We start from the raw sequence: 24309 nt of genomic DNA, 5'->3' as shown, positions 1-24309 counted from the left end.
ATTTAAGTTTATGTTTTTTCCATTAAAATGTAAATGAAAAATGCATTTTGATCTTGCCATCTACGTTTCTTTGATGCACATCACATCTTAGGAGCAAAGTTACCGTGAGACCTTTACATTCATGGCATTTATGCTGTGGGGGTGCGGTATTCGTGCTCTCATTTATAAGACCCCACCAGACGTGAAAATTTGTGCAGCAACTCATCCCACTATGTGGCTCGAAGGTGTGGTCAAGGGCAGCAGGAAGCCCTGACAGACGGATGGACATACCAAACGGCCAGGGCCTCCTGGCGCGGTCGCGCAGATAGTAAGACAAGTCATTGACGCTGCGCGACCTCTCGGGGACCGCGCGAGGGCGGGTGGATGTGGGCTTAGGTAATGTCCACCAGGAACCGTCTACTGTCACAAAGGAGAACAATCCTTATTCTTGTGCGTGGTCTTTGGAGGACAAGCCTAGGGGTCTCTATGAATCTGAACTTTACAGTGACTTTCCCGTCCCACTGTCAAAACCCAGGAGTCTCCTCCCGGCACCGGGCTGCACATTTCTCTAAGGTACAGCCGGGAGGCTGTAAGGAAGCCACGGAGCCCCGCAAACATCCAGCTAAAGCTAGGAGAGGGGTTTGGGGAAAGCAAATCATCTTCTGAAATGGTCCCAGCTAAAGGCAGATCTGGAAGAGCAGGCAGTTTGGTAGATCATTTTTCTCTTTGAAACATGGCGGGTGGACCTGGTACTCACCTCGGAAAGCCGGTGCCTGCAGAGGCTTTGTTCCAAGTTCCGTGTGGGGCATGTTATGCTGCTGTAGCTTCCTTTTTGCTTCCAGGACGGGGTTTTCAAACTGTGTTCTTCTATTTATGTGGCTGAGGAATAAAATTTCAAATTAGGCTAACAGTGGGGCAAAGTCATTTAAGAGAACATATGTAGAGCCCTACAGAGAGCAGGCGGTTAAGGGACACCTTGTGTGATCTGTCAAGTGCCCCACCAGGCATGAGGTCAGGCCTCTGCTGGCGCTGGCCTGCGTACAACGCACATTTCTGTGACAGGAGCAGAGTTCGCAATGCCTCCATCATATGTTATTGTATTTAAATTATGCATGACTCCGTCAAAAGAACTAGAATGTGCACTTGCTTTCTGGTCTCTTGTGTTAGTTTGAGGATGAGTTCGATGCATTAAAATAAATGGTCAGCAAATGAAATTTATACTGAATGGTGTCGCAAAGAGGATCTTCTAAGCTTTGCAAAGTCCCCATATCTAACAAGATAAGTTAAATCCACTGATGACTAGCAACCAGCATTCATACTTTTTAGAGTCAGACAGACCTGGATTGAAGGGCTGGGATAGAGAAGGACAGATTCCCAAGGATATCTGCACAAGTCATAAGATACCTGTTGGGGGGGGTGGTTGATGCTCATGTCAGTCAAAAGGAAAGTATTCACAGTTGGCATAATGAGATGATAAACTCGTAGACAGCAGACTCCAAGTGTCTTGAAGCAGCTGCGGATCAGCTAACCCGAGGGCTGATCATATAAGGATCCCTTATAGCTCCTTACAGCCTAATGAATTTTTATATGAAATTTAAAGCTCCTTGTCCTTGGAGAGGGTAGGAACTAAAAAAAAAACGCTGCCTAGAGGCAGTGACACATAGCTCTTTCTCTAGGATATAAATGCCCCCGTGGTAGGGCTGACATATACATTGGTTTTTGCTTTTTGTACAAACAGAAATAGAATTATGGTAGGAAAGCCTGACGACCAAAGAGGAGTTAGAAGACGAATGAACAATTCTGGGTACTTAACTCTGTGCTAAGTATTGCAGATATATTTTCTCAATGTAGTTAAACAACAGTCTTCAGCTGGAAACATTGCTATTTTAAAGGCAATGAGCCTGACACACAGGAGGTCTAAATCTCATGCCCAGTAAGTGGCAAGGCTGAGATCTGACCAAAGGCAATTCTTATCCACACACCTTCTCTTTTTGATGTACGAGTTCGCACTGGCAAGTGCACATTTTTTTTTTTTTTTTAAGATTTTATTTGAGAGAGAAAGGAAGAGTGTGAGAGAGAACCAGCAGGAAGGGGAGGGGCAGAGGGAGAGGGCCGAGCAGACTCCCTGCTGAGTGGGGAGACTGAAGCCGGGCTTGATTCCAAGTCCCTGAGATCATGACATGAGCCGATGGCAGATGCTTAACTAACTGAGGCACTCGAGCACCCCATTCGCACACATATTTAATGGGCATGCACACACCACACACACACACACACAGAATCTTCTCATTATGTTTTCTCAAAGTATATATCAGAAAGAATAGGAGACAAAAGAAACAAAGCCTCAACAACCAATTTTCTATTATAATAAATCAGATAATTCCTAGCGAGACAGAAAAGCAGTCTTCAGAAACAGGATAAGATGACTGCTGTATTTATAATCTCTTCCTCGTGGGAGGCAGGGTAGGGTAAGCTGCCTGCCACGCAGGCTCAGGAGTCTACTGGCCCTGGATTCAAAATCTACCTCTACGACTTGCTTAGCTATGTGACTAAACCTTCATCTGTCATACGGACCTACGATCGCCTTCCTCTGGGGGAGGTCGTTAGGGTTCGAGGAAGCAGTGAATGCTGGCACAGGGGAGCAAACAGAGACAGTTCGGGAACTAGCAGCAGCCACCTGCCACCAGCATCACCATGTTCTCACCACCATCCCTGTGAGCATTTTGAGTCCACAGGAGAGGCTTTGGGCAGGGGGTGGGGGATGTGGGGGGGTTAAGAGCACCAGGCCTGTTCTCTAACATTGCTTCTGGTGCCATGTAGGAAGAGGGCCCTTTATGAGAACCTCCTTTGGTAATGGCAGTCCCCAGGGTGGACTTCAAAGTAAATCTGTCTTATGTAAAATTATTTCCCATTGGAAGTAAATACTACTGTCACGCTCTTACGCACCAAGGAGTCCCTGTGATCTGTAGCATGTAATGAACGACGGCCTGAGATCTTACAAAACTTCTTCACCCAGGAGACTCTGACAGCCCCACCAGATTTCAGAAGGATCAGAGTTTGAGGCCTCTCTTGCCTTTTCTCCGCTTTCGTGTAACCCTCTTATTAAAATCCTTTGAGATCTTCCTATTACCTAAAGAAACTTTATTCCTGACTTTGCCTTCCTTATCTCTGTAGCTTCCCCTTCAGCAGGCGCAGCGTGTGCAGCACTACACCCCCCTCTTGGACACACCTGGAGTGACTCTCGCTGACAACACTGTGTCAATCCCCTATCCTTCCATGAGAATTTCAGCATGCAATAATGCAGCCCTTGAAGCAAGACTACCTGGGTAGGAGGTGGCATCCTGGACAAATTACTCACCTCCAGAAGCGTCGATATTCCCGTGCGGTACACGGGGATATTAGTATCTGCTTATTGGGATTGCTGTGAGGACCAGAGATAAAATGTTGGCAAAGCACAGATACACAGGGAAGACCCCGCAATTGTAAGGTCCAGTGATTGTTGATTCTTCAAGGTCTAGCTCTTCTTTTTTACTGTTATTAACGAGGGCTGCTGACAGGGTCATTATGATGATGCTTTTCCCATCTGTGCTAGAGCTCCTTCCCTAGCCTCCCCTAGCAACACGGCCAGCCTGTGTCACACTCTTTCCCTTGGCTCTCATAAGATCTTGAACAGACGTCTCTTGTCACAGTTTATTTATTTATTTATTTTCTTATAACCTGTCTCATCACTGGGAGGATTTGCAGTACTTTTAAGGAACAAAAACAACAGAAAGTAAGCAAAATCTGGGTGACAGGAGTTGAATCTGGGTGGATCAACAGATAGAACTGATCATATAGGACCCTATTTGGTCGCTAGCGTTATGTTACGAATTAGCTTTGAGCTTTCAAACCACTAATTCAATGGGACAGAGAAACTGGTTATTTTCTTCAGAGTATTTAAGTGAAACTCAAGACATTCAGAGGACATAGTATTCCTGTTACTGAGTCTTATAAGTATTTTTCCTCCAAGTCTGGCAGGGAGAGCTTTCCCTGATGTCATTAGTATACAGTATCCTAAATGATAATTTCACAATAATGAATTTCACAAGCTATCATAACCTTATCATACTGTATTTTAATAGCTGACTTTCATGTGTATTTCCTTCTATAGATTATGCACACCTGTATACAGGTTCAATGTGCTCATCTTTGTATGCTAAGCTTTGGACACACTGAAAGATGATATTTTTGTTTATTAAATAGTTAAATGATGAGTGTGTGTTTCAAGACTTGTTTGCTAATACACGTTAGTAATTTTGAGCAACCAAGAAACAGCTTTGAAGTATACCGAAAGATGTGCTCTCTTTATTTCCTGTCCCGTTCCCATTCTCCTAGGTCACCGTGTATCACATGCATAACTTTATCTTCAGAAAATACAAGAACATTCTGGAATACATTTCTATATACAGTTGGGTTCCTTCAACTGCCATCTGCATGTTAATTATTTCCTTAGGAAAGCCAAAGCATAGCCACCTGCTTTATGGACACTATTTTGAAAATACGCCATTCGTCACCAAAGTGAGTTTCTAGAGTTGACGGGGAATGAAAATACCAATGAACTAGTCTGGCATGCTTGGGTGTGGCTTTAGTATCCTAAACTAATTGCTACAGAACATGCACATCGTCAGAAATGAAGACATTCATTCAAAATGTAAAATGCTCCCAAGCTAAAAAGGCCTATCACAAAGAAATATGATTGTTGCTGAATAAGAAAGCCGTGTCTTCCTTGTGCTTCCAAAATGAATAGTTTCGAGTCCTTTTAGCAAGGATTTGGGGATCTTACAATGTGTACAAAGCATGGGAATGACAAATGCCTTCATCCTTTTCATCGTTTAGGCTCTGGGAGATCATTGCTAGCTAGTTCATCTAGCTTCTATATAAAACAGCACCTGGGGTGCCACCAAGAGTTCTTACCTTTTTTTTTTTTTTAAAGATTTTATTTATTTATTTGACAGGCAGAGATCACAAGTAGGCAGAGAGGCAGGCAGAGAGAGAGAGGAGGAAGCAGGCTCCCCACTGAGCAGAGAGCCCGATGCGGGGCTCCATCCCAGGACCCTGGGATCATGACCTGAGCCGAAGGCAGAGGCTTTAACCCACTGAGCCACCCAGGTGCCCCGAGTTCTTACCTTTTAATCCTATCAGTCTACTGTCATATTTTACAGATCTTTAAGGTGGTATGAGCTAGGAGGATATAAGTCATATTCTGCAGTGGGTGTTTCATAACAACCCTGTTTTTCCTTCACAAAAAGGAAGGACTACCGACGCGAGATGCCTCCGTGTCGGAATGGCAAAGGGATGAGGATGTCAAAGACGGGATTCCACTGCCTTCTCTCTTTGCTCTTGTGTTCACTCGCTGGTAGCTTAACCTCCTCCTTTCATTATGGACTGGAAACTTAAAATAAGTTCATATGTGGCAGTGCGTTGTAGTTCTGATTCAACCCGAGGAGCCTCAACACAAGCAAACCAACAACAGCAAAACCAGAAAAGACTCAGGTCCACCCTAAATCAACAGACACAATCTCAGAATGACATACAGGCCTTGGCATTAAGAAAGCTTCCCAGGTAACACTAATGTGCAATGAGGGTTGCACACTCCTGAGTTAGAAACTGAGAAGGCGCGAAGGAGTTTCTTCCTGCTAAGATTTATGTGGAAGACTCTTTTTCTGTATGTGGCCTTGGGGAGTGCTAGGAAATGCTATTCTGGCTCCAGAAGAGAAGACTTCTAGTATTAGAAGATTCATAACATGCACAGAGGAGCAAAAAATATTTGCATCTGATCGAATGATATGCTGCCAAGAGGAGTCCCAGGTCAGGGTCCTGTTTGACTGCTGCCTTCTTCACTGAGGGAATGCAAGAATCAGGAGGAAAGCTCTACACCCTAAGCCCATCAGCATGCCCGGGCAGGTCTGCTGGTCATCAAGGTCACCATCTGACCCCCAATGCCAGCATTCCCTCCATATCATAGCCTCCGCCCACCCCACCTTGCTTCTCCTTGGTTTTCGGAGAGGGGAACTTTTAGTGTACAGTCACAAATGGGGTCTTTTGTACCCCTTGGCTACTATCCCACCATCTTGATTTCAGTGAACAGTTTAGAGACAGATCACTGGTTCAATGTAAGACAGAGAAGGGAGCAGCTTTCAAGTAGATGTTGTGCCACAAGTGAAATAGTTTAAGGTTGTCAAGGTGGCTACAGTAATTACTCTACTACACTCTAGGTGGCCAGCGCTCCAGAAATATTTACTGAGTAAGTAAATGGATGGGAGGCAGGCATCCACGAGAGGGGACAGATCTCACTGGTTTCCAGTTTAACGCTCCCATAAAATATATCTGTGACAGGACTCTATGTGAAGCTTAGGGCCAGCTTATGTGATATTACCTGTTTGGGTGAAGACTCATGAAATCCTTCAAAACAGAGAATCTCCCAAGACATTCTTGTGAAAGGTGAAAATGTCAGCCTACTACGGTGATGGAAGATTTGAAACTGAGAAGCTGGTAAGTAGCAGCTGCTATTTTGTGTTACACTAGAAATGTGCTCACGTGGAAAAGCGCTATGTGAGGGACAAAGTGAGGGAGCCCAGGGAGGCAGCCAGTCACCGCTGCGCATGGGAAAATTGGCTTGGGATTTGGGGTTGTGGCTCAGTATATTATTTCTTCTATGTTACGCTCCTTTGGAGGCTTCCCAAAATCTATTTTACCTGGAGCATTTTTGTTTGTTTGTTTGTTTTTAAAGATTTTATTTATTTATTTGACAGAGAGAGATCACAAGTAGGCAGAGAGGCAGGCAGAGAGAGAGAGAGGAGGAAGCAGGCTCCCTGCTGAGCAGAGAGCCCGATGTGGGACTCGATCCCAGGACCCTGAGATCATGACCTGAGCCGAAGGCAGCGGCTTAACCCACTGAGCCACCCAGGCGCCCCATGGAGCATTTTTTTTTTTTTTTTTTTGAAACAGCAATTCCTGTATGGAATCAGAGTATGAATTTCCTGGTTGCTTGGAATTCCCTAGGTTTTCTGTGACCCCACTTCTGGGTGGTCAGAAAAGCCGCATATCACTTCCTCACATCTGAACCCCTAGACCGTGGCTGCAGTGGCAAACACAAACACTACACCCACTACACGTATATTTGATTCATTGTAAAACAAGCCTCGAGAAGACGCCATAAAGCTTTCTCTACTATCAGGTTTTAAGTAGTAAAAACTACTTCATGCTTTGGAAACCAAGAGAGGATTATAGCCCTATGGGGGATCTCCTGGGGCCAAGCTTCTTCTCCAAAGGCGGGGCAGTGTATCAAGAGCTTGGACACAGTAGTCATGTCGCTGGGATTTGTCCAAGCCCCACTACATCTTAGGTATGTGACCTTGAGGACATCAATTACCCTTTTTGTGCTTCAGGATTTTTCTCTCTCAAGTTGGGATAAAAGTAATACCTACCTCATAGAGTCGTGCATATTAAATGAATTTAAATGAAGAAATCACTTCAGACCAGTACCTGGATGTAAGTAGTCGATAAACGCTATCGTGATCCATCAAATATTTGTTTCTCAAATACCCTGCTCAGCACTATGAAAGAGGGTGTAGGGAGGGACAAAGGTCAATCAAACACAAGTCTAGCAGGGAAGATAAAACAGGAACAAAAAGAATTATAAAATAGGGCTTAGCTAATACAAAGTATGCCTTGAAAAGCTAAAACTAAAATTTAAAAGTACTAAAGACAAATGTTTTAAATATACTTTATTTTAAAATATGGGCTTTGGATAAAGGGAAGAATTGAATCTATTTTACTTGAAGCATTCTTTTTTAACCGAATAATTGAATCTTACCTGTTGGAAGATTTCTTCCCAATTCTAACACTTCAGTGATAATTTTCTTTGTATTAATGTCCATCCATTATCCCCTCCTGTATTTGAGGGTAATGTGAGTTTGCTTTGTGAATGTGGGTAAGCCTGAGTCATTCACATATTACTTGCTCCTGCTTTTTCTGGACAAAAGGGTGTCTGACCTGGGGATATACTGTTGAGGTGGAAGGTGGAATCACAGCCAACTGAGGAGAGTAGCCATGTGTTAGCACTGCGACTCTCACAGCTAAGGAGTCTGTCCTCATGAGACTGAACCTACATCTTCAGATAAGTGAACTCTCTCTCCCCTTCTCCCTTTAGTAGTTCTAAAGTTACATACTAAGACACTGGTCTGTAATACGTATTCTACATATAAGGGCTATTTATCACTTAGCCAGTACTATTTACAAATTACCCGGACAACTGGATATTTTACTCCTGGCGGAAATAAAATGTGCACTGCCAAGCATGTCATGAAGTTCCCGAGACCTACAAGACACATAGCCTCATTTTCAAAAATTTCAGAGCCACTGGGCATGCATTTAAAAATGTTTTCTACTGATGAATCACTAAATTCTACCTCTGAAACTAATGGAAAAAATTTAAAAAATGTTTTCTATTCATCCCTTCTCATTCCCATAAAACGTCTTTCTTAAATGTTATTGCTGGGAGCATTATTATGATCATCAAAGGTATTTCTAAATTTTGGTTTCTCAATTGAGCCCAAGTACTGAGTAATAAACATAGAGGTAAGACAGAACTTATCTAGAGGAAAACTAAAAGACTACACTATTGCAGGATCTTTTTGTATTAAGAGACAAGACTAATGCGTCCTCTTCCACTGGTATCTGCTAACACAGACTGAATGGCTTTGTCCTTCGGATCTCATATAGAAGGTCGCTAAATTATCAGTGTGCTGTCAGTGGGGACACAAACGTGAACATGACACAACCCCCTCAGTGATGGGGTGTTTTACTCCACTGGGGAGACAAACAGGTCAGGGGACCAACCACCCCAGTTTTGTAGGACCAAGGGATTTCCTAGGGCATGAGACTTTCAGGGTTTTTTTAACTTTTTTTTTTTTTTTTTTTAAACTTAAACTCAAGTAGCCAACATATAGTTCAGTTATTCATTAATTGTACCCAGTGCTCATCACGTGATGTGATGAGACTTTCAGTTTTAAAACTGCGACAGTATTGGGTAAATTGGGACAAGAAGAAAAGGCAGCTTTGTCTGATGTTTCGGGGACAGCCTCACCAAAAGAGCCACACTGAAGCAGACTCTAGGATACATTTTGCCAGATGGAGAGGGGCACTTCAGGAAGAGACTAGTGCATACAAAGATGTTCAGGAGTATTCAGTCCTGCTTAGCTAGAGTAGGAGACGAGTGACTGCCCACGGCTGGCATGGGAGCAGAAGTCAGGACGAGGGGATGAGAGCTATAGGCTTAGAAAACTAGCTGTAAGTCATGCTGCGGGGTGTGGTTTTGTCAAAAAGTCTCCCCACTTCCATTAGGACTCTTGTCTAGGGAACAGTCTCTGTCGTGGCAGAGGTGCCTTATTCCCGAACTTGGGGGCCATAGTATGAGTGTTACCCTATCAACCAAATAGGAAAGTTGTGATACTCCCTGAAATCCTCAATCATTTTTGCATCACTTACTGGCCACTCCAGCACACTACGTATTGTTCCTGCCTGGGGCTCTGAGGGTAAGTAAGAGATGCTCCAGGACTGTGAAGAATCACATGATCCAAAAAATCAGACGTTACTGTGTGCTGGGAGGTGTGAGCATAATCTGACCTGTGGTATGCTCTATGTTGAACTGGGTTCCTACTGATTAATGAATTTATTTATGAGATGTTAAAATGTGAATCACACTACAGGCTAAGCCTTCTGAACTCCATATGTCCCTCAGACAATGGTAGACACGTACAACCACAGATACAGGAGTACTTTGGGGCCTGACTCGAAGGAGTGTCAGAAAATCAACACAGACACTCAGAATAGTGAGCAATCACACAGGTAACATCATTGATGTCTGCAATTATCCAGGAAGCAGGAAGCCAGGGGAGTGCTAGTAAAGAGGGATGGATAAGACTGGGGCAGAACATTGGCCAATTCTCACAGTCAATAAGACATGAAGAAACTCCAATTCCATATAATATCAAAACTCCCAAAGTTTTTAGTTCCAATTACCATAGTAAGAAAAAATATAAAAAAGTATTATGCTCAACTATTGGTTCTTTATTACTTTCCAAACCAGGGAGAAATAAAATACACAGCAATTCCTTTTACATGCTAAAAAGTTACACAGGAAGAATTAGAAAACCTGACAAAATTTAAAAAAAACTTATATTTTGATATTCAGAAAACACTTTTATTGTGATAAACCAACTGTATTGGTTTATTGCAGCAAATGGCCTGAGTGCGGCAGGAGGCTTTCATTCTGAGAACTGAAGGAACCTGGGAAGAAAGGCATTGGGGAAGAATTGTAGTGGAAATAGAGGATAAAGGTTTAGCAGAACCAAGAGCAAAGAAAGGTGGAAATAAGTTTCTTTAATGTTTTTTTCTTTTAAGATTTTATTTATTTATTTGACACAGAGAGAGAGAGACAGAGAGAGAGGGAACACAAGCAGGCGGAGTGGGAAAGGGAGAAGCAGTCTTCCCACTGAGCAAGGAGCCCAATGTGTGGCTTGATCCCAGGGCCATGGGATCATGACCTATGCCAAAGGCAGATGCTTAACTGACTGAGCAACCCAGGTGCCTCTGCTTCACGGCTGTTTTCAATAGATTGCTTTTTAGGGAACAAGTATTGTTGCAGAGTTTTATGTCATTAGCACACGATCTCTAAAGTTATGCCATTATCAGAAGAGCAAAGCTTCATAAAGATTAGGTGACAGTTTCATGTTGCCTTAATGGGGTAGGTATTTTCACATAATGTGTGTGTTCCTTTTCATAATACACATGTAAGTTTGGGAAATTTAGGCCCCCCACATTGGGCCAAGTCTGTATTTTTCATTCTGAATCTCTAAATAAGGAAGATGAAAAGTGTGATGTTGAATATTTCAGAAGAACATTCCATTTTGCACACTTTTAAAGTTACTTTGTTCTTGCTCTGATTTAAATTATTTAATAGATGTCACAATTTGGTGGAAAAAAACAATCGTTTGGAAAATAAATGTCATCCTTGTAAAGAAAGGAGAAAATAAAAGAGTGGTAAATGGTGGGGGTGGGGTGGGGGGGGGAGCCAAATTTGTTGAGCAAATGCTATAAGCCAAACCCTTAGCTAAACAGGTTCCATACTTTTCACTCACCTGCTCCTCAAAAAGGGTCAGCAATTTTCTGCAGATCTCACAGTAAGGGGCAGATGCATGATTCACACCCCGCTCTGGGTAGCGGCAAATCTAACAACACTGATTTACGTGGTATACTCTTACTTTTCAAGTGACCTAACTTATGTATACACAGGCATGGGCTGTGTTTGGTAATCGTTAACATACTTTGCCCAGATGATTCTGAATTCCTCTTTCCTAGGATTCACTGTGAAACTGGTAACTTTCACAGGATTGTAAATTACCTGCTGATTTTCTGAAGGCAAACATTTTGACAATACAGCACATTATGTTGATTAGTACATATATATTTTTTTAATAGAACCCAAAGACTATGTACCTAGAAATATGGGTTTCTATGTGTATGTATGTGTATGCATGTCTGTTTTGCTTACTGTGAAAATGAAATGGTAATGAGAACGCGGGCAAGAAGCCAGGATCCCTGGCTTTGTATAATGTAGTTTCTAAGCCAGACGAGTCTCCTTCAAGGATTACCTTTTCGATTCATTTAGGGTCAATCCTAACTCAATTTTCTTGAATGGTGCCCTTAAAATTCTAGAAGTTGAACATGGGCCACGACTCTGGCAATTATGATGTTGATAATAAGATGATTCTGCACTAGTATTTATGAATAGGTTAAAGTTGTATGTGAGTAAGAAAGAGGTCGTCAATAACACAAATATGCATGTCTTGTCTCAGATTCTGGAAAGGGCATGTTAGGTCCTGCTGAGGTCCAGTGATACAATAGGAAATGAAAATGAGATACTTACTCAGCAGGAAATTCCTTATATGCTAACACAGTAGGCCGTGGAGCACTGGTGAACTCTCTCCCCCTGACCCGCTCATAATAGGCACCTGTAAGCTGTGGACTCGTGAGGAATAACTCGTGAGGACTCGTGAGGGGAAAAGGGAGACACCTGCCCTCTCTGCCATCCTCAGTCTCATGTGGACCTCTCGGGTTTCACTAACATGAAAGCCACTGATGAGGTGTCTGAGTCGTCATTCTCTCCTATTTGGGGGACCAAATCACTCTCTGGGGTTTAAGCTACATTTGAAGATTAGATCTGCCACTCACTCACTACCTTTGTGAAATTCCCCTAATATGTCCAAACTACAACTGCCCATCTGGAAATATCCTATTCACCTCATAAGACTGTTTTGAAGAGCACACAGATAAAACATATGAAAATGTCTAAAGATGAAACATGATGTGAACTAAAGTTGATTTTAGTATCATTGTTATATTCAGAGTACAACAGTTAAGTATAGCCTAAATATGGGTAACATAAAGTCTCTAAATTCCTGTCCTGGGTTATAGCTCTATTCTGCCACCTACTAGCTTGACAGCTTGCCCACAAAACAGAAATAACAGCATCGAAAGTAAAATGTCATGGCGAGGATGATGATTAAATGAGTTATGTAATACAGCAACTACCTACCAAGTGCTTACGAGATGGTAGCTATTAATATCACTTTTCTGGGCTGACTAATAGTTACTAAGTATTTACACATTAAGTCGATGCCACAAACTTAATTACTAAGTAATATCAGAGGGAAAAGGACAATTATTCATATCATTTTATCTATCTGAAACTATACTCTTTTTTTTTTTTTTTTTTTTTTGGCACCCAGTTAAAATGGAAGAAAGTGAAATAAGAACAGGATGAGGAGACTGTCAGCCTCCGTACAGGAGTGTTGTGCTTAATGGAAATTTGAACTAACGTTTTAACGTTATGGCAAACTTAACACATGGTACTTAATAAGCTGTCAGAAACTACACACCTAATGTGAGTTTCTTCTAGACTAATTTAGTGCGAAACCAACTGTAATGGCTTATCGCAGCAAATTGACTTTCTTTAGCCTCTAGTAGATCCAGTTAACCTTCTAAGCCACAGAATAATATTTTTCCTCGACAATTTTAAAGTTCATCTTACTTAGCCGGATTGAGTTTAAACGTGAAATTCGATAATAAAACTTTCTGTAATCCATCTGTTTTTATTATACAATTAGTTGAGTCTATTGTAATACAATTTCACCTAGTTAAATATGAAGTCACCTATTAAATGCTAGTAATAAATAATGTATAACAATGTGACTTCATATCATAAAAAGGGGGCAACAATATTCCCTTTGAATGCATTCAGCCTTGAACATGTGAAAAATATAGTTCTTATGCTGACTTTTTGTTTATAAGCTTATCTTTATCTTTGTGACCTTTTAACATCAATTGTAATATCATTTCATGTCTGTAGATATCAAAAACATTTATATTTTTTTCATAGTTTTGTAAGGAGATTCTATTATAACCATCCACCCTTTTAGGAAGCCTTCTTTTCATAACACTCATGTGATAGCGTTATTAAAACCATTAAAATAATTTTTAAAAATGGTAATATATATGTTATTGTCTAGCCAAATAACAAATGGAAATTGAAAGAAAATGCTTTCAAATTTGAAGTATGCTCTGATCAGCAGTTATAATGAGAAAATAATGAGGCTCATACAGGAAAATGGCCAAAGTTAGCCTTGTTAACACAGGTGCAGTGGATATTCCTTGAACTAGAAGAGACCTTAGCAATCACCTAATCCAAACCACTCATTTGACAGAAAAAAGCCAGGGAGGTTAAGTGTAATTTTGTCCTCGCCTGTGAATTCAGAATCATGGATGCAAAAAGGACAACTATTACTAACATCATCGTCTGTGACACAACGTGAATTTTGAAAAACATTATCTGCATATTGAAAAAGATGAGATTAAAGTTCTCATGTGGGGGTGGAAGGCATTACATTTTACCCACTTAGGGCGACCATCCTGCCTTTTATTCAGTAACAGGCTGCCCAAAGAGTGACATCAATCAGCCACTTCCTCTGTTGGACTAAGCTCCCTCATCTCTCTGCCAGTATTCGCATCTCTCTGAGCTGAATGTGATTCCAGTTATGTATCTATTAAAGATCTAAAAGACCTGCATGCCAGCCAAATACTTTAATTCCAGAAAGAACTCTTTTCTAATACCAAAGGGGGGGGGGGAATGGTTGTGTTGTTTCACTACGCTAGTTTTCAACATGCTGTGATCCTAAGGGATTTTTAGGATAATTCTGACTCTATCCAATTTTCACTTTATGTGCTAACTTTAGAACTTAGTCTCAGTCTAAGATATGACTCCAAAGTATGTGAGATCCAGCGTGATGAGACAACAATCCACAATTCACCCACAAGAAGCCTAGCATGTTTAAGCCAGAGAGAGAATAACTAAGCTATATAAGCTAACTGTCGTACACATTCTAGAATAATAACAATGATCTCTTTGTGTGTTATATAACATTGCCTTGGCAAGAGGTAAGCAGGATTGTGCCGTGAAAGATGGCGGCAGCTTTCTCTGGGTTGTTTCTCTATGAGCTACTTCGGACTGGGGTCCCCTCTTTCAGCAGGAGGGATGGCACTCCCCAAAGGCTCTGTGTCTTCTCAGTGCAGGAATCCAACTCACCACACAGCTCACACCTGGCTCAAAAGGTTGTCTGTGACCCCCTTGGGCAGCACTCCTTAAATGCAGGCTGTCTTCCCTGACTGCATAAGGATAGCTTCAAGTTCTCACAGCACTATAAAAATGGGGGAGAAGGAGGAAGTGTGGTCTTTTCTTGGGAGCATGCAGTATGGTGTTTCCAGTTCTGACCATTCCTGTCCTCTCTCCCTGGAATAATGAGAACTCAGGGACTGTGCCCCCACATTGCTGCCTCTCCACTAAGTTCCCCTGCTTTGTGCTACTGGGCTACATGCCTGTGCTTAACCTCTGCAGAAGCACCTCACCAAGAGCCCAATTTAATTTGCTAGATTCACAAAAAATGCCTAAATACAAACAACTCCTCCCAAAGTGTTTATGAATATATTCACGAATACATTCTCAAAGAAAATCTGATGCTAGAGTAATAATTCCCCTGTCTTTTATTACTGACTTCAAGACAAACAAAATAATCCATTAGAATTGTAAAAATTATCTTTTTTTAAAAACATTTATATGTAACTCTGATGCCAAGGGTGAATAATTCATTGTTATTTGTAAAACTCTACCTGCAATTAAACTAATTTAAACTTTTGAGTGCTCAAAACATTCTTCATTTGGAACCCAAAGATTTGTTAAATAAGGTGGTTTATGAGATCGAACAGTTGCTAATAAGAGCGTTTCTAATTACAGAATCAAGTTTTCTTTCCTTCATTTGCAAAAACATTCAGGGGAAGAGAAGGTAACTAGAATACAGAGCACATTTTAATCAGATGAGAATGAACCAGCAGTGGTGGAGGCCCTCACAGCATGAAAAATTACCTCTAACTAACCTCAGGTAAGGAGTGGATGAGGGCTGTGCATTCAGATCTTGACTGGGTGGTTGTGGTAAGAGGATGGGACCTGGGACTTCATTTTGATTGAATGGATCACAGTTTAAAAATATTTGAGAGGCTCCCGCATGAAGAGTAAAAGAAAGCCATAAGTCTTTGTACAGATCTGTGGTTGGACCATAGTGTAAAGTAATTTAATAACAACTGAAATTTTATATAATATCAATAAGGGGCAGAGAGGAGGTAGGTAGAAATTACCAGTTACAAAGTATCAGAAATACTAATGTAATGTAAAGAGCATGGGCATGGGGCTAGGGTGTGTCCCTCCCTTATGAGGCCAGATTGCTTTTTTTGTTCCAGGCTGAAGGAGTGATGCTGCAGAGTATGAAACTGGCCTGGCTCAGAGCAAAGAAGGTAAAAATGGAAGGCTGCCACCTTAGCACAAAAGAGCTGCTTATAGTTCAGAAGAAATCAGGTATCCCATATTAACTTCGATATATTTGTTCCTTTTTTTTTTTTTAAACTGTGAAGTGAACTGATATATGCTTGTTTAATAAATACAAGAAAACATTTCATAAAGTATAGACACTTGATATTAATGTAAAAATATAGCTACTCTACTGAACTGTCTCTCTTAGTTCTATGAGGCATTAGACGTCATCAGGCTTCAACCTTACAAGTCATATGGCCTTGGAGAACTCAATGAAGTCCTCAGAGGACTGGTTCCTTCTTTTGTAAGTGCTGTGACTGTCAGCTGGGATAACAGATGTGAAAGCATATTAAAAGTTAAAATAATGCCTTAAACATTACTGTCTCTACTATCACTTTCATAAATCCCCAGTTATGTAAGGTGACATGTATCATAAGGTGATAATTATGACAAAAATAACGTCCTTGCAGATTATTCTGAAACCTCAACCCTTTCCACTGAGACCTCATACTCTGCAGTCCTTGCTTTATCATTTCCAGAGGCTTATGGAATTATCACTAATTCTAAAGGAAAAGCATTCTTTATTCCACATGGCATGCTCTCACCATGAGATTAAATTACATATTTCTTATAAATCAAATAATTTCCCTTAGAGTTGTTCACTTTGGGGGGTATATTGTAATCACGAATGAGCTACAGAAGTAAGGCCACAAGTTGAGTCCTTATGCATGTTATTGGGATACAGAAGATAAAAATAGCTAACATTTATTGAGGATGTACTACATACCTGTTTATTGCTAAACACCAGCAATGGAATGAGACTGCCCAGGTTCAAATTCTGGCTCTATTATTTAGTACTTGCAAAACTATCTGTACCTCAGTTTCCTTGTGAAACGGGGATAACAATACAAACTTCACAGGGTTTTTCTGGTCTGTGTTTGAGTATTAAATGAGCTAGTGTATGGAAGGCACTTAGAATACTACTTGGCACGTGGTAAGTGCAAAACAAAAGGTCTTGCTCTCCTCCCTTCTCTCCCTTCTGTCTCCTTCCCCTCCCTTTGCATTACCCGTCTACTACAGATCTCACAGCTGGGAAGTTGCAGGGTTGACATCCTGTGATCCTCTGCAGCCCATAGTTTTGGCTACTAAATGACCACAATGGATGTGACCACATGCTATTTTTAAGATTTGGCTTAGTATAGAATACCACTCAGCACCTTCATCAACAATGGCACTCCAGTTTGGTATCTTCTATGACCTAACTTTCTAAGTTATGTCATAGACTTAACATAGCTAACTCATAGTTAACTCATATGTCATAAGTTAACAAAGAAATGATTTCTTTGTTAAACAGCTGTCTAAAAAGCATCAAGAAAAGTTTGCCAGTGTCTACAGATCGAGGGGAAAAGCTGAAAGTTTAAAAAATTAACTTTCCCTATTGGAAAAACAATTCTCTAAGAACAAACAGGGTCTTAAAATGGTATTCTTTTCTGTTTATTCCTAATTGGAAATGTTTTATATTTATGCTGACTTGTAAAAAAGTTCTGAAGTTAGGAAATTTTTCTGGGAAGATTTAGGAAACTACTCAAAACCATGAAGGAAAGAAACATCCTTAGGATATGATTCTGAGCTGAAATCCTCTCTAGCTACTTTCCAACTTGCAACATCATGACGAATACTCATCATTAACCATGAAATGAATGTGATTTTCCTTTTACATTTAATGTTACATTGAAGATATTATGCGGTATCTTTCAGACTTTCTGGAATTGTACACAAGTAACATTTTATAGTAGCAGATGTGTGACATCACATGAAAAACTTGTAAAAACCTCTACATGAAAATCACATCTGTCAGTCCCTACTATCATTTTCACTGCAGTTATATGGTTTGCTTCTCTGTCTGTGCCAGAGGACGCAGCTTTGCATGAAAGCTGTTCCAGGAAATTGTGTCTTCTGGACTAGCTAGTTAAGCAAATTGTGTAACTGCCATTGAAAACCAAACTGTACCCAGCAGACATAATTTCACAAAAGAGGAGGAAAAAAAAACCCACATTTGTACAAAAGTCACAGCTGTTCAACTCTACATTTTGTACTTTTTTCATTGAAAGTTTTTTTCCTTTTCTTTATGAACAGTGACAGTTACATTTCTAGTTAGCAACTTTAGGATTTCTTAATACATTGCTAAGTGTTGTACTCTCATGGATTTGGTGTCTGTCAGGAAGAATTGGGCTAACTTCTTTCTGCTGCTCCACAGAGGAGAAACTTGGTCCATCTGCCCAGTCTGCAGATGAAAGAAGGAAAGATGTAGAGTGGGGACCAGTGTTCTCTAAAATGCAGAACTGTGTGTTGCCTCATCTGCTCCAAGCAATGCCAACAACCCTATGTTGAGGTCCACCCAGTATGAACTCCTTTTCTTTCAGGTGTCACACGTCTTACTACCAGTGGTCATGTTGTCTAGAACCATTCCCGAGTCACTGGGAATGGAGCGAAAGACTCCGAATGCTTGGGTCAGAAGACTCCCTGTCAGACATCTTTCCGGGACTGCGAAACTACTAGAGGTGGGCTGGAGAGGAGACATTCTCCAGGGACCCCTCATAGTTCTTAGTGATGAGTCTCAGAGGTTGTTTACAATATTAAAGATTTTGAGAGCTCCATTTACTGGATGATGATTTGGAGCAAGACTTTGGAGTCTAAGCTCTTGAGTCAGAGTGCCTAGGTCTAAGTAATAGCCATTCCTCTCAATACTGGGTGAAACTGGGTAAGCTACTTAACTTCTTCAGCCAGCATTTCTCCATCTGCACACTTAGGACAATCTACATCGTTATCGCTATAGTGAAGATTCCAGATGTGCTCAAGACAGCTGAGCACTTCACCCAGTTCATAGCACATACTAAGTATTCACTCAATAAATGTTAACTATTTTGATGAGACAGTAATGATGACGGCAGAGATGATTTTTCTGACTTTTGAATACATTAAACGTGTCAACTTAAAACTGAATTTGCACAGGACAGATTGATGGCATAGAAAGGAAGAGTCAGTAATAGTGGTCAAAACGATTCAATCCAGGCGTTTCAGTTTCTAGTTGTTCAATACTTTCCTGCTGTTGATTGCTGGAATTCCCATCTCCTTGTCTGGGGCTGACAAGGAGAAAGAGGGCATGTGTTTGGGGCGACTGGGTGGCTCAGTGGGTTAAAACTCTGCCTTCGGCTCAGGTCATGATCTCAGGGTCCTGAGATCGAGTGTCACATCGGGCTCTCTGCTCAGCAGGGAGCCTGCTTCCCCCACCCCCCTGCCTGCTCCTCTACCTACTTGTGATCTCTGTCAAATAAATAAATAAAATCTTAAGAAAGAAAGGAAGAAAGGAAGGAAGCAAGCAAGCAAACAAGCAAGCAAGCGGGCATGTGCAATTATGCCAGAGGCACGGGCTCATTTCAACCTGACATGACCTGCTGACGACAGAGGGACCACAGTGCGACTTCTGCTCCAGTGGTTATTCTATTAGAAAAGAGCAGCTGAGGCTAAGTTAGACTACCATGGGCTTCTTTTTGCGATTGCAAAGGTGGAATGTTTGTCATATTTTGTAACTGCACCTCTAATTCTGTGAGTGTGTGACTAAATACCAAAAATGATAGCTCTACAGGAAACCCATTGTCTGTCATTATGACTAGAATTACTGAATCGACATTTTCTTGACTACAGATTTATACTGAAGACCACCTTGCTTCGTTACATTAACCGAATATTCATATGACAAATTTGTATGATTCCAAGATACTGACATCAACGTTATCACTATAATTATGAACAGTACCCTCATCCAGGCATATTATATCTTATACTTAGGATGTCTAAAATGAACACTTGATAGAAAAACTTGCCTTAAACTAGACAGTTATTGTTTTTCTGTATAATTAGCTCTAAGAAATTGGTGACCTTTTTTTAACAAACATACTCAGTGTGCTGAAAGTGACCGCCACTGTGCTCAGGTATGTATCCATACAGTTTCCACCAACGAGACTACTATTTAGAACCATGCATAACTTGTGAAAATAATAGTGTAATGGAGATGCAGCTCATTTTTTTTGAACAGTTAAAACAAACTACATAAATAGATATTTTCAGGTAAAATGGAAAAGTTGTCTTTGTTGTGATGGAAGACATTCCTGATTTCAAGCAGTGTTTACATTATATAGAATAAATTGAGGTATTTTAATTATTTTGGTGAATTTTTTCCAAAGGACATTTCTGAGCAATATGGGAATGTAATTCTACTTAAAATTATCTTTAGGCTTGAATTATCTATCTCAGTTTTCTAGTCAGTCTGAGACACCCACACATCTAATTATTGGCGTTAGTATATGTTACAGAATCATGGAAGGGGGGGGGATTCTGACAAATAGTAGAATGGGATATAATCGGAAGAAAGCTAAATCTGACTCACTAAGACCCGTGTCTGTGGAAATCTAAAATTATTGAATGTGTTAGACTGGTTCAATGATGTAAGACATGACTGGCTAACTTAGGAACAATTTCTGACTATGACAGTGAATGCATGAAAAATGAAGGGAAGAAATGTAGACAAATATAATCTAAGCAAAAACAAATAAAAAAGACAATCATTTGAAGGATAAGAATAATGAGGACAGTTATCTTTTTAGGGTCACAGCTAATGTCCACCAGCAACAGCTCTTTAATGAAAGACAAGGTAGGAAGCACTGCTTTCTAATGAGTTAGGTGTCTCACCTCTATGACAGACAATGAAGGCAGAGAACAAAGGTTTGAGTTAAATGTTATTTTCCACACTGAAGCCAGCTTGGAAGCATTTGAGCACATGGAAGAAGAATCTGAAGAATTAGAATAGGGTGGGGGTCAGTAAGACAAATTTGGCCAGTTACCTGTTTTCGTAAATAAACTTTTATTAGATGGTAGCTAATGCCCCTTAAGTGTTGTCTAATGGTTGCTTTCAAGCTGTAGGGGCAGAGCTGAATAGCTGTGACAGAGGTCACAGGCCTCCCAGAATATTTGCTATCTGGGGCTTACTGGAATTTGCTAACATCTAGACTAAAAAAAAAAAAAATCTCGTTCAATGAATTCTACAAAGAAGTGAATTAAACATGAGATCTGGTTTGTCACGTCCCTCAGTTCTCTTTCCTTACATAGAACTACCTCAGATTTCAGGTGTAATAGTCTAGGCATAGTGCAGCCTGACTTAGTGACGTAAGACTAGTCAGCATTTCCTGGAAACTGGTAAGGTTGATATATCTATCCAGAAGCTGCAGCTATATTATTATTAAAATATGTGTGTTTTTATTGATTAGCAGTGCAGGGAACCAAGGTTCCTTTCTCATAACTATATGCAAGTGATGTCTCTTTATTTTTGCAATTAGTGACACCTCCAGGCATTTATTTTACTTTTTGCATCTACTGAGCATCCGCCTGACATTGGAGTATTACATACTATAGAAGAAAATTGCAGGGCACCTGGGTGGCTCAGTGGATTAAGCCTCTGCCTTCGGCTCAGGTCATGATCTCAAGGTCCTGGGATCGAGTCCCGTATCGGGCTCTCTGCTTGGCAGGGAGCCTGCTTCCTCCTCTCTCTCTGCCTGCCTCTCTGCCTATTTGTGATCTCTGTCTGTCAAATAAATAAATTAAATCTTAAAAAAAAAAAAATTGCATGTGGTAAATGAGGTGAATTTACCTGGACTGGAAATGACTGATATGCTGCCAAAATTGGGGATTTTCCAAATGAAGATGGTGTTCAGAGTATCCAAGCTCATGAGAAAGATGTTCAAGAACAGGAGCCCACAAGCCTTACCCACCAGAACCTCCCCAGCACAAAGAAGGGCTGGACACTTAGGAAAAGCTCAGTGACTGAACACTGTTAGCAACACAATTTCGCAATAATGCCATTCATCTCCTACCCTTCACCGTCTAGATTATTACTGATAAGCAAAATGTGGTTAGAGAAAACAGAGATAGATCTTGATAAATAATGTAAACACCTTTTGTTCTTCAGTTTCTGCATTTCTTGGGTAGTACACTTCTCGTAGGCAATGTGTAGGCTTTGCTATTCACCCAAATAACATTAACATTACAATGAAGAATTTTTAAAAATTCTCTATATTCTCTATCAGAAGAGGGGGTTCTAGAAAAGTAAGCTGCATATTTAACTCTTGGAAATTTGAATACTACTTGATTTTCCTTCATGTCTATATAATTGAATCCCTAATGAGGGGCTTTATTTGAAACAAAATAATGGGTTGGAGGGATAACTCACATGCTAAGATACGTTAAAGCAATGTGACCTCCATTAGGTAACAAAAAAGTCTAATCTACAGAAAGAAAACTACTGACTTGAAATGGGACTTTAAAAGGGGGGAAAAAATCTAGATTTTATTTCATCCTTCCACTGGAAAGTATGGCTGCTTCATTTAATTGGTTTTGAAATCTAGTTTAATAGAACATCTCTTTGGCACAACTAGTCAGCTCCCAACATTTTGATTGCAAAATGAAGGGCGCTTACTTTGATATCTTTAATTATCATTCATTTAGAGGACAGTGTGAAACACTTTTCCAATTGGTGTTTTAGAATCATGAGTCAAAGGAAAAGAATGACAAATTAGCCACAGCTGGAGAAGGAAGAAACAGCTAGCTGGTGCTCCTGGAGTCTTTGCGGACACTTCCAAGTAATGAAAGGGAGGTAGGGGCACAGCTGGCCATGCATGCTCAATAACTAAAATACTAACCGTTTTACCACATATTAGTAACAAATTAGTAGGAAACTTAGAGACTTACTCAACATAATAAGTGCCATATATGGGATCATCGATTTTTTCCCAGCCATACGGAAGCTCTGAAAAATAAAGAATTATTTCTTTCAGTAAAGATGCAACAGATATCACAATTTCTAATAAAAGGTAATCTAATTTAATTGTTCACGGATTGCAGAAGTAGTCCACCAAGGTGGAATAAAGCATTCAGAGTCAGCACCAAATTTCTGATGCATATTTGTACAAACTACAAGAAGCACTGACTTGAAAATTGGCATTTAAAACACAGAGCTCTCTCCTCTGCAGATAGACTGCTGGGTCTGGCTGTTTATCGCACGCCAAGCGAGGGGATGGCACGTCCTCGTGTTATCACCACTCAAGGCAGTCCAGAAGGCAAATTGCTTTCCTGAAAGTGCATACAGTTTTCTTATTTATTTGTATTGTTAAAAGGAGTATTTCAGGATAAAGATCATATTGTCAAAATACATTTCCGAGGATTGCAAACTGTTTCTGATGACTGAAACAAAGGCATTATAAATTCTCAATTGACATTCCACGATTCAAGATGGTTAGCTTGCTGTTCTCTCCACATGGGTCAGAATTTGAATGCTGCCAATATACTCTCTGGGCATATTTTTTTTCATAAAGTCTAAAATCTTAAACCCACTTGCCTTGGCAATATGGTTCATATTCCCCATTCTTCATGGCTAATTTTCATACATACACTTTTAAAATATCAACAATACTGTAGATGCTTCTATAGGCAAAAGCATGCTATTTGAAAACAAGGCTTTGTTTTATGATACTGTTTTCCAAATACACTGAGCCTTTATAATTCTTAAAAAATTTTTAAATCCATTTTTTATTTTGTTCTGTTAGTCACCATACAGTACACCATTAGTTTTTGATGCAGTGTTCCATGATTCGTTGTTTGTATATAACACCCAGTGCTCCATGCAACCCGTGTCCTCCTTAATAACCATCACCAGGTTCACCCATCTCCCCACACCTCTTCCTTCTAAAACCCTCAGTTTGTTTCCCAGAATCCATAGTCTCTCATGGTTCATCTCTACTCTGTTTTCTCCTCCTTTATTTTTCCCTTCCTTCTCCTAATGGCCTCCATGTTATTCCTTAAGTTCCACAAATAAATGAAACCATATGATAACGGACACACCGAGCCTTTATAATTATTAACTCCTATAAATATGATGAACATTACATTCCTCTTGATAGATATTAGTTATATATAGAGAGAGAACTTGGAATCTAAGTCAGATATATTGGCACGTTTTAAATGATGTATTTAAATGAACTTTAAAGTTTCAATATTGTAGTAATAACACATGTTCACTGTAGACAAGGCATAGTTATAAAAAGAAAATTAGAAACATCTGTAATGTGACCATCCAGAGATAACCACTATTAATATTTTGGTGAATATCCTTTAAATATTTTCAAACATAGATAATTACAAATAATTTTTAAGAAATTACATCATACAGTGCATATTGTTTTTGTAGCCCAATATTTCTTCCTAGCAAGATAACCAAAGGCATCTTCAATGTGAATGAGAATTACTGTACAATGTCACTTAAA

General features: G+C 40.2%; 1 protein-coding gene across 9 annotated transcripts in view; it reads right to left on the bottom strand.

The window, feature by feature from the left end:
• Positions 1–24309, bottom strand: part of MAGI2 (membrane associated guanylate kinase, WW and PDZ domain containing 2) — a 1346145-nt gene that overhangs the window by 315031 nt on the left and 1006805 nt on the right. For all 9 annotated transcript variants that reach the window (XM_082691818.1, XM_082691817.1, XM_082691819.1 and 6 more), the window contains 2 exons: positions 22739–22796; positions 737–858 (listed from right to left, as the gene is read on the bottom strand). In XM_082691818.1, the coding sequence (XP_082547944.1) occupies positions 737–858; positions 22739–22796 (180 nt within the window). The remainder of the gene's footprint in view (positions 1–736; positions 859–22738; positions 22797–24309) is intronic.

Source organism: Mustela nivalis (assembly GCF_964662115.1).
Source record: "Mustela nivalis genome assembly, chromosome: 12".
Lineage (NCBI taxonomy): Eukaryota > Metazoa > Chordata > Mammalia > Carnivora > Mustelidae > Mustela > Mustela nivalis.
This window is presented reverse-complemented; position numbering and strand designations above follow the sequence as displayed.